Here is a 12,237-nt window from a genome sequence, read left to right as displayed (position 1 = left end):
GGAGACCTCCTAATGTAATTATGAATTAAAGTGCAATGAATAAATAACTTCTCAATGGCTCCCTAACCGTCTAAAGTAAATGATCTCTTCCTAAAATTATAAGACGTCAAACCATTGAACACATTTGTAATTAAGATCTATGCATTGTCCTCGTAATTAAGTTATCCAGTTTAATGGATCAAATGACGCAAGTTGAGTTAGGTGTAAAGTTGTGTAATCGCGTTGGGAAACTCCCTAGGATCGTTTTAGCCTTCCGCTGTGTTATCTAGATAGAGATAACTTGAGATCACTTCAATCTATCTTAATATTGTAACCTTTTCATTAACACTCTTAGTTATTATAAAAAAAAAAAAATTTACACTCTATTTGAGTGTTTTTAATTTAAACCCATAGGGGTTTCCTGGCGGGGCATTACACTTGACTTGAGTGAGTTGACATAAGAGGAGATCTTGGTGTAGTGAAATGGAAAGAACATCAAGAATGAAGATGGTGGATCTTACTATCACAAAACTTGATCCATGTAAGCTCAATATGAATGATATCCTTATAAATAAAGATATATGAGCTATTATCAGCAGATCCAAATTAGTCTCAATGTCATATTTTGAATAGGGTCAAATAGATACAAAGGTGAATGGAGTCATTGGGATTTACTTAGAAAATTAAATTTTATTGAATGATATGAACTCACATCACAATCTCAAAAGATAGGAAACTTATGCTAGAATAAATCCCTAGTTAACAAAATTTTAATGAGAAAGTAGTTATACATCTTGAGAACATATGGTTTTGGTTTTGTGGTTACTTATATGAATGTGTCAAATATGGTAACAACTCTAGACTATATTGAAGTTAAGATGGAGGATGAAAATTGTAATGACACTTTTACATTATTTGTTACAATCATGGGATCACTTATTGATAAAAATTAGGAGAATTGATTCAAAGATTCATATGCATGGATAATATTTGTTTTACCTTAATATGAGACACATAAAAAATATTCGAAATATACTAAAGAGGGCCTACTATTTAATGAAATATCAAAGGAGGAACCTAAGAATAATGACAAGAAGAAATAAAATACTAGATCTAAATCCCTTGGAAGATTTAAATATCCTAGAAAGTACAAGTCTAAGTGTTTAATTATAGCAAGACAAATAACTTTAGAACATAATGAAAGGAGGATAAAATTAAGAAAATGAATGAGTTTTATGATGAATTTGATAGAGCTTGATAGAAGGATAATAGACATTCCTTTCTCACAACCTTGGTAATACATAATCCAAACATGTCTGGATGATAGAATCTAGAGCTTCCTTCAATATGGCCTCCCATATAGTGGTTTTCAAATTATGAAGAATATAATCGAGGGAAAGTATGATTTGGTGATGATTGACATCTAAGCATTATAAGCCATGGTTTAATATTAATTAGATTTTTATGTGGATAATTAAAGGAGACCAATGGCAATTTGCATATCATAGGTTTGGCATGAAACATCTTATTAGAATAAAATTAATGTTGTGGCTATGTATGCTATTTGATATACTAGAGGGTGTAAGATGGTATGAGGAGCTATGGTGATTGCTAAGGGTCTTCATATAGAAAATATTTTAGTTGGATGTATAAACTATTTAGTAACATAGTTCTTTTATTTTGAATCTATAAACTTGGGAAGGGCTTGAACCTGTTAAAAGACAACCATAGAGGCAAAAGTGTCAAATTCCACCAAACATGAGACTACAAAAAGTAACACTTACAAAATAGAATAAAAAACCAAAAATAGAAAAGAAATAAGGAAGACCAGCCAATGAGCAAAAGAAATAGCTATGGGTTGCCTAGTAACTTCAAGCCTTTGGTAGCAATCTATTCTTTGTTAAGGAAATTTAGCTTGTCTTCAAAGAATAGCTCATTAGAAACCTTGCTTTTTTCTATTTCAAGGATGGATGGAGAGAGAGTATTGCTATCTACTTTATCCTTACCTTCTTAGAGATCAAATATGAGATGACAACTTGCTAGTGAGTAGTCTTCTCTACCTTATGATTCATTTTTCTTTTTTCCAACTCCTATTGAAACACTTTCAAAGAATCATGGCATTGTTCTTAATAAGCTCATTACAATAGGAAACTATTTGCTACAAATGTTTATAAATATTCCCCTAGTTGGCTTAGATATTACCAATATCAATTTCTAGCTTCCTTTGATATTGAACAAAGCTACCCACTTGCTTAATATTTTTGACATCTTTCTCAAGGCATTCCTAATTGTCAAAATATGTGGCAATCTTTTTCATGGTATCCCAAATATATTCTCCCATCAACTCCTTAGGCCATGCTCTATATTTGGGTAGAAAAAGGATTTCTAGGATATGCATTTTATTTTTGGAAGTATTCATTTGGGAAAGCTTCCACTTTATAATATAATTCTAAAGATTATAAGGCTTACAAATTTCATTAACCTTCACTTGAATGTGGGTGTAGAGGTTACATTGGGTCAAATTTTGAGAATCTAGCATAATTTCTGGTAGAACATTAGCATTAGAAAGAAAATCCTTCGACGAGGGAAGGAGAGGGAAAGAACCTATCAAGAGGATAATTTTGGGAATATTCAAAACTAGGGAAGCTTGGGTGTCAATTTAATCATTCAAAATAGAATAGTGGGTATCTAGGGGTTCTTAAAATGAGATAGTTTTACCTTTTGAAGAGGAGGTTGAATGATCAAACACCACATTTCTTACCCTTCAAAGGAGGATAAGGGGTAAATTGGGATTCTAGGATATTTTTGGAAGAGAAAAAAATATTAGGAATATAGTAGATTTTTCTCTTGGGGGGGGGCCTCATCCAGATGGACAAGTAGAGGATCAATAAAATGTAGGAGAATTAAGTGAATAGGGGTTGGGGAAATATTATATTGTAAATATGATAGATAAGGCTTTGGTGGAGGGGAAAAGTCTTACTAGTAATAAGGACTTTTTTATAGATTCTTCCAAGGATGAATAATCTAAAAGGTAAAGTTCATTTTTCAAATTGTAATTAAAATAATTTAACATAGGGAAGATAGGCACATAACCATTTATAGAAGCCCTCTAGAGTGATTTACCTCATAAGGACGTCAACGATATTATTCAAAACACCCAAAAGGTCTTCTTTGTTCAATCCATTCTAAAGTTTTCTCACTTTCTCCCCATTTTTAAAAATGTATTCATTACCTTTTGATAGTTTCCTTTAGTATTTTTAGGAATTCAAGATCCCTTAAGAAGGAACCCCAAAGATAAGTGATGATCTCAACCGAGACTTGAAAGGAGATACAAAAGACATATATAATACCAAACTATCGAGAGTTGGTGAATTTAGTTGAAAGGAAAAAATTATAACCATTAATGGCTTTGTGATATGAAGCCAAATTGCCCTTTTTAAAAATGCTCAACACAACCTAGTCATTTTTTTATTTCTTCACAATCCTTTGGAAAAAAATTTCCCCCATTGTAGTCAGACCAACAAAGGAGCAAAAAAAGCTAAAACAGTGGAACAAAAAAGTGTTTAAAAATATCTTTACTAAGAAGATGTGATTGGAAAAGGAGTTAGGGGAATTGTATCAAAAAGTTATTGTTGATGGAATGAACACATGAGTTTCAGAAGGAAAAGGACCTTAACAAGGAGTACTTAGAGATGTTAGCAAGAGAGGAAGTATTTTCGAGACAAAAATTTAGAGAAACATGGTCAAAAGAAGAGGATCAGAATACAATTTTTTTTCATAATTCAGTAAAGGAAAGGAGAGCCAGTAACAAAATATTTTCCATTCAGAATGCAAATGATGAATTTCTTATTGACAAGATGGAAATTTGCAAAGAGACTCTTAATTTCTTCTTGGGTTCTTTTAACAATACTTCTCAAAAATCTCAAAGGGAGGATCTTCTAAATGTGATCCATGTCTTGATTTCTGATGAAAAATGAATTTCTCAAAAGAAAGGTGACTTTGGAGGAAGTTAGAGTTGCTCTTTTTTGTTTGGGTGCTGATAAAGCACCTCGGCTTGGCGGTTTTCTAGCCCTCTTCTATCAGAGTATGTGGGATGTGTGTGTGTTAAAAGTGGACCTATATCTGTATCTGAATACACAACACTTCTATTAAGTCATTAGATGCATGGTTAGTAAATCAATAATCAATGAATAATAAAACTATTGCAAAGTGACCTATTGCCTTTTAGTAGATGTGAGTTTTAGTCTCACTCTCATATTTCTTTGTGCAACACCAGTGACTAGATGATGCCTAAATGAAGGATTCAGTATATATGAGCACAAAATTGAGCTAAATGGATGCAAGATTAATGAATATTAGGCTAACATGATTAAGCTATGAATGAATATTAAGCTAGATGATTTAACAAATATGCAATATTCTCAATGCACAAAAATATCAATGGACCTAGAACAAAAACAACATAATAACGATAAATATCCAGGGTTTTTTGAATGAGAGATGAGAGCCTAAATTTATAGAAAATCCAAAGAGAGACTAGCTGTCAAGATCGATTAATGATGAACGACATAGATTCTGCAAGAGGAAGCACAATCCAAATGAATTGATGTGATTGGCTGCTTTCTTCAGCTTTAAATAAAATTGAACTAAATTTAAGATAAAATCAGAAAAAAAACTAATTTATTCCATATTTTTATTCAATTTTGAGATTTAGTTGATTTAATTGCTTTTCTGAGATTTTTCAATTTAATTCCTTTTTTCAAATTTAATTCTTTTTTGCAAATTAATTCCTTTTTAATGATTTAATGCCAAATTGATTTATTAATTAAATATGCTAGGATATTTAATTAAATAAATAGGATAATTGATTAAAATGATTTACTTGGAATGATTAATTAATTAATTAAATATTTATTAATATGTAATGATTTACTTGCCATATGACATTGATGATTGAGAATTAATTAATTAAGTGCTCATGATTGATTTAATTACTTTTGGTTAGGACCTTGGTGATGTAGTCGAGATTAGGGGCCCATGGTTTAGGTGACCATTTTTTAGGGTATTACATTTTCCCCTCTTTTAATTGATGTGAGAGCAACACATTGATTCAAAGAATAGTTGATGTCGAAGAGAAATTAGTTCTGAACTTGATGGATCACAAATTGATGAAGAGCGAGATGTTCAGCTTGATTTGAAGTGATGAAGTTGAACGGGTTGATTAAAGCAATACCGATCCTGAACTTGATTGAACTAGGACTGATGAAGAGCGAGATGCCATTCTTGAACTTGATGGATCAAGAAACAAGTACCAATCTAGAACTTGATTGAACTAGAATTGGTTGAGCAAAGAAATAAAACCAATTCCTAACTTGATTAAACAAGAACTAATTAGCGAAATAGAATGTCCAACTTTATTTAATGTGATGAAATTGAACTCCTATTTCAATTAAGTGTATGATCAATGTCCAAAAGACTCTTTGAACCCTTGATTAGGTTAAACAAATAACCAGCTTGATGAGGTGCAATGAAACTGATTACAGTTAAGAGACCGATTCAAATGAAGACAATATCGGCTTGATTTGGTGCAATGAAACTGATATGCCCCTAGCAATGAGGATTTAGTTGATTTAATTTGATTTGATTGATATTCAATTAATTTTTAATTGAAAATATTTTCTGCTCGACTTTAGATGAAGATTTGAAAATTTTATCAACTTTTTGATGATGTAATCACTGATAATATTTACGTAATAAGTAATGCCCCTTCGAGAGAGAAATCAAAAGATAATGAGATCACAGTGATTTTGGGAAATTTTATTTAATAAAATGATATATCGATGATAATATGAGCAGGAAGATTTATTTGAGAATTAAATTGAGATTAGAATTGATTTGAGTGAAAAATGATGAGAAAGAGTGATTTGAAGATGAAAGTACTAAGTGGTCAACGTTGTGAGATTTTGAATTAAAAAAAGATTTCAGAATTCGATTTCAATCCCAAAAATGGACTCAGGACGGTTGATTTAGCTAAGAGTACAATTTTTGTGTCAATTGGAGCAAGTTTGAAATTTAGGGTTTCACCTATATAAGGGGTTGAAAGGGTCATTTTCAATTCATTTTTACCTCTCAAAGTTCAAAATTTCAAAAACCTTCTCTGAAGAAAAATGGCAATTCTAAGGCATACACATTGATTTGAGCACCAAAGACGTCATAATCATCCTTGAAAATATTTGGCAGTAGTAAGTGATCAATCTTAAGCCTCTTGCATTTTTCATTTTTTTAATTTTTGTTTGAATTTGTTGTTCTTTTTGTTGGTTTTATTCATTTTTAGTCATTTAGCCATATGGTCAACTAGGGTTTGTCGTACGACAATCTGTTAAAACTTCTTTTGTTGTATAAAGTCATTAGATTAGTCATTTTGCATGTTCCCTTCAGTCGTATGAGCATGTTCATAAGAGATATTTTACTCAAACTGCCCCAATTATTGACTCGTATCAACAAGTTTACTCATATTGTCCCCATTCTTTACTCATATGAAAACAATGTTTTATTTTCAAGGCATAAATGTGAATTTTTTATTTCCATGATTGATGATTTGGATTCGTGAGCACTTTTTACACCTTTGTAACACAATTTGTTTTGCATATTGATAATTTTTTATTTAATTTTCCAGGTTAGTTTGCCAGATATACATGTTTGATGCACCTATCTGCCCACCATGAGATTAGTTTGAGAGCTGACAGATGTTCAGAGAGCTCATATTGACACAGATTACTCAATGCCTTAGTTGAAAGGTTTCATCTTGAGCATAATAAATTTCACTCACTGACCGGGGAGATGACTATTACTCCCGAGGATGTGTATAGGATTTGGAGGATACCATTTGCAGGTGGCAGTGTAGACTATGATTCTTCACCTCAGCAGGGGATTACAATATTACAAAGAGTGTTTCAGGATGACACTCAGATAGTTCATTCCATCACTTGGGATGACATGTTGAGCAGGTATGGAGCACAACTTTCAGTTGCTTGTGTGCTTGCTGGCATTATCAAATGTTTTGTCATGTCTAATGGAAGATAACAGGGATTCTTATGCAGCTAGGGGAGAATGTTGGATATGTTATTGACACAGTCGAGGAGATTGGGTTGGGGTTGTTTCTTATTAGCCCATATGTATCATGAGATGCATGAGATTGCCTATCAAGAGGCAAAGAGTATGGTAATTGGGGTCCTTGTTTTATGTATTTGGGCATGGGAGCATATCCTAGTCTACAGGCCAGTTGTTGAGGATTTGAGGCATCCACATCAGCCTATTGTCTACCAATACACAGGTTTTATGATGCAACCCCACTTGGGGAAGACAAATTATTGGAGATGAAAACTTGATGACTTGATCGCAGTTGTATGGAGGCCATATAGGGGATTAGAGGAGTGATATGATTGGAGGTGGGAGAGGAAGGTGGTGTTTATGACTCACCCACTCATTGGTAAATCCCAGACCATTATTGAGCATTTTGTGCTGAGCAGGGTTATGAGGAAGTATGGACGGTCATAGGCCATATAATAGGAGTTCACTTCTTATGCCAGGTTTGGAGATGAGGAGAAGAAGGGATGGAGATTGAGGTTATCTTATGCCTTCATAGTGCAGGAGTTGGTAGCTCTCCAGCCACAACGCTGAGATTACTTGGATGATATAGCTAATGCGAGGGTGACTGTAGAGTATAGGATTATTTCATGAGATGTCCCTTCCCATGTTTAACATATCTTAGAGAGTGGGCACCTCAGATAGATGAGGGTGATGCACCAGTACAAGCATAGAGAGGAGAAACACCTAGGTGGGCGGGGGGTGACCTTGGTGTGAGAAGTAGTAGGACACTAGTCATTGGTCGATAGAGGAGGAGAGGAGAGGGTGTCTCTTTAGGTTCCATTGGAGGATATGGAGGTGGAGCTAGGACTACAGAGCCTTAGGGAGATGTTGGGGTTGAGAGAGAGATGGTTGAGAGAGCTACCCCTCGATAGGTGAGAAAGTGCAAAGATGAGTAGGATGAGGGAGGGGAGGAGGAGATACCCCGGGGATAGATGCCAACAATGATTCATATACTGAGAGGGAAAGTAAGGACCCTCCAGACGTAGCTAGCAGTCGCACACACATAGGTTACACAGTGTGACCATGAGATTCATAGATTAAGATCAGAGCGTGATCAGGAGGCGTAGAGATTGAGAGTAGAGATAGTTGCCTCCTAGCATGAGGTCCTTCACTAGTCTAGTCGGGTAGCCTATTATGTAGCAACTTATAGCACAACAATGTCGACAAATAGACATGCAGTACCCTATTCTCAGTACATGGATCGATCAAAGGGAGAACAAGCACCTAGTGTTAGCAATATGAAGGAATTGATTGTGTGTTGCATTGATGTTTTCTCATTGATATCAACACTAGCTATTATGGTTGTTTACTAACTTCCGGTAGAAGGATTGGATTGGGAAGATTATCAATTGATTGTCACCGATATAATCTGAATGATGGATTACGTTTGTATGAATGGTTCATATGCTTCTGAAGTATGTTTCAATGAATTAGTATTCACTTAATGATCAAATGGTATCTTATGTTCTAGTAAGCTTGCTTTGTCGGTTCGATAAGGGTTTCACCGGTAGAGCTTCATTGAAGATCTTTGATGTAATGCATAAGTGGTGTTGGTGCAACTTCTAGAAGGGATTCAGGATGTTGATGTTGATGGTGATGGTGATTATGTTCATGCCTCAATGAATTGGTGTCATTTCTTTGGAATGTGTGGATCTAATTTAGGTTCAATATTATCTAGGTTATGGATCGGTTTCATGAAACGTGTTGGTGGATCCTTTTGATGCGCTTTCAAGATGTTTTATTGATTGGATGATGTTTGTTTGGCCTTAGGCCAACATGTTTTATGATTTTATTTCAGGATTATGTAATGGATATATTAAATTATCATTTGGGTGGCTGACCTAATTGTTTAGGTCTAGGGCTTGTATAAATATATGTAAGATCTCATTGTAGATCATAGGCAAGGAGCGAATAATGTAATAATCATTTATGCAGAGGATTTGGTCGATCATAGGTGATCAAGTTGGGTTTATGTAAGAGGCTTTAGACCTCTGGTATTGAGCTTAACCAGAACTGTAATCTACAATGTTTGATGCTATCATAGGCAATTCTTCTTTCTAGATTGTTGTTTGAATATTTTGAGGTGGTTAATCTCTTTTTTAGTTAGTGAGACTCCATTGTGATGAGCACTATGCCTTCTTGCATGTGCACACCCCTTATTGTAATATTTATTCATCTGATCAATGGATAGATATTGTGGGTCTCAAATCCCACCATGGTTTTTCCTCTTTGAGGTTTTCCACGTATAAATCTATGGTGTTATGGTGTTCATCTTTGTGGTTGCACTGTTTCTTATTGTTATATGCTTTTATGTTTAGCGGTTTTTGAGTTGTTGTATTAATAAGGTTAAATTTCTCCATTCTAATAGAACACTGATTCACCCCCCCTCTTAGTGTTCTTGGATTCCAACACCTAGATAGTTTGAGGGCTAACAAGAACCACCTCCTCTACCTAGCGATGAGGGAGAGGGCCATAGCTATCTTTTGGTGCACTTTTCCATTTTGTTGTATACACCATTTTTTTGTACTCGACATATATCTTGCTTTGATACTATATATGACATTTTGAGATCATTTATACCTTCTACACATTGATATTTTTTTATGAGATACATATACGACACATGATTCGACCTCATTGTACTTGTGTTGATTGATATGAGATTTTTATGAGATGTCTTTCTATATGTACTTTTCTATATGATGTTCTATATGAATGAAGATGAATATGGATGTTTTTGTTGTTAGAACCAATGACAGTCCCAAAGACACTGAGGGGGGGGGTGAATCAGTGTCTAACCGATTAACAGAATATTTATACTTATTTAAATTTTTGCATCCCAAAATAGTGTATCGGTAATAAGAATTAATGCAACAAATAAGAATAACAGAACATGGAGAACACAACATAACACAAGATATTTAATGAGGAAACCCAGTGTGGGAAAAACCTCGGTGGGATTTGTGACACACAATATTCACTCACTGGCCAATGAATAAATATTAATTACATTAGGGCTTTCACATGTAGGAAGGCCAACAGCCTAGAGCTCACTGCTCAATCACAAAATAGGAGTCACACTGACTACAATTGGATGATTAAATCCAATACAATGCACCACTTAAATCAACATCAACTATGCCAGGTTCAGTACCAGTTTAAGCTCAGTCTATAACCAAAACCTTGTTGTCCTTATACAAAATTCTTCTATCAATTTCGCATCATATCATTCCTCTTTTATCACACATATCACATAGCAAAATGACCTACAAGACTTCATACATATATGAGTCTTTTACAATATACCAAGTCGGCTTACAAAAAGATAATTATATTACAATAAAAAGATATTTCCATGTCATCTTGAGTGCTGATATACTGTTGTCAATGTAATCTGAATGTCGGTGAAAGTGTTTGTCGGTGCCGGTGTATGTAGAAATCTTAATGTTGGTGAATGCCAGTCGGTTGCCTATCAGTTTGTCAATCAGTTTGCCATCAATGACATCACAACCATTCTCATAAGAGTGTAGAATGCCAACAATCTCCCCCTTTGGCATTGATGGCAACACTTATGAGAAAAATAAAAAAGTGTTATCAAAAATTTGATATCCAAAAAGATGTTGTCCCCCTGTGAAAATGATCTCCATTGAAAATCTAAAAGATGCATTTTTCTCCCTTACTACTCCCCCATTGGCATCAATGACAAAGGATATCATAAATGATAAAAAAAAGTACCAAAATGTTACCTCAAAGTTTGTAACCGGTTGGTTACAATCTGAAAAATGTCTGCCAAAACCAAATTTAGACTTTGCATGAAGTTGTTGTTGTTGGTAAGAATTGCCTCAGTCTGTTGGATCATACCGGTGAGATAGTGCATTTGGTGCTTCGGTGATCTTTCTCACTGAATTGCAACCTTAGATAATTCTGCCCTTTGTGTAATAAGACTATTCAATGTTGGACCAAGCTTACATTTTAATTCTCGGGCCCTAGACCTTATCTTTTCTTTTTCTTTTTCAAGTTTCTCCAATTTTTCTTCAAAAACTGTCATTTCCTGCTCAAAAACTGACATAAGACCAGAAGAGCCTATCATATTTTCTCCTATATCATCAATTTCTTTCTGTGCCTTCTCAATCTCCTTGTCAATATCCTCAGTTAGTTGGTGTGGTTTACTTACTTCTCTGTACAACTCCTTATACTCCAAAATTGTAGAATTAAGTACCGGTAATAATGTATTTAGGTGATTGGTACAATTTTTTATTGGGTTTTCAAAGAATGCATTTTTCTCTTTATCAACTCTTTCATTTATTGTATCCTCATTGACCTTTTCTATTGTTATAACATTATCAATAATATATTTAGACAGTGTGTCCAATTTACCTAAAGAATCTTTGACATGGTCTACCAAATAGTTAGGTGCAATCATTTTCAAAATGGCTAGAGTGCTATCAATTGCCTTATATACCAATGCATTACAATTTGTTATCCTTTTAATAGAATCCAACAAAACTTCAGTAATATTGGTCAGTCTAAATTCACCTATAGATGTTCCTGGTGCCATAGATGTTGGACCAATTACCTTTATTATATCCTTCTGATTGCCTTCTGGTGGATCTGTCTGAGTTTGAATTTTTGTTGTAGATGGTTTCTTAGTATGTGTAACTTTCAGTGGAGTGGTCTCAACATGAACTTCTACCTTAGGTTGTTTTCTAGGTGCTGGTGGCTCTATGTGTGTTGGTTGCTCAGTTTCCTGAGTATCAACAGATTTTACCGGTGGCTCGGTTTCATTGCATTCCTTATGAATCTCCTGTACTTTTTTTGCTTGTACCTCTGCAGTCTCAGTATCCATCACTATATTTACATTTTGTGCATCTATATTCATTATAAATAGTATCTCTAATTCAAGATTTGTATCATGCCTTCTGTACTTGTGACCGAAGGATCAGCTTCATGGACCGATGAAGTAGAGGTTAGAGAAGGGGTGTCCTGTACTAGTGGAGGGATGTTATCAGTTATCTTGATAGAAGGTACACCACCTACCTTACCTTTTCGTTTATCCTTATGATATACTTTGAATGTCTTTTCTACTTTCTTCTTATTGATTTCCTCTTG

At 34.4% G+C, this 12,237-nt stretch overlaps 1 protein-coding gene across 1 annotated transcript in view; it reads right to left on the bottom strand.

The window, feature by feature from the left end:
- The window catches only part of LOC131070676 (monocopper oxidase-like protein SKU5), a 109,700-nt gene extending 97,693 nt beyond the window's left edge, over positions 1–12,007 (bottom strand). The window contains exon 1 of the mRNA XM_059214799.1: positions 11,705–12,007. Coding sequence (XP_059070782.1) covers positions 11,705–12,007 — 303 coding nt within the window. The remainder of the gene's footprint in view (positions 1–11,704) is intronic.
- Between the last annotated feature and the right edge of the window lie 230 nt (positions 12,008–12,237).

The sequence above is a fragment of the Cryptomeria japonica genome, chromosome 11, assembly GCF_030272615.1.
Source record: "Cryptomeria japonica chromosome 11, Sugi_1.0, whole genome shotgun sequence".
In the NCBI taxonomy this organism is placed as follows: Eukaryota; Viridiplantae; Streptophyta; class Pinopsida; order Cupressales; family Cupressaceae; genus Cryptomeria; species Cryptomeria japonica.
Note: the sequence above shows the minus strand (reverse complement) of the source record. Positions and strands in the feature narration are given on the sequence as shown.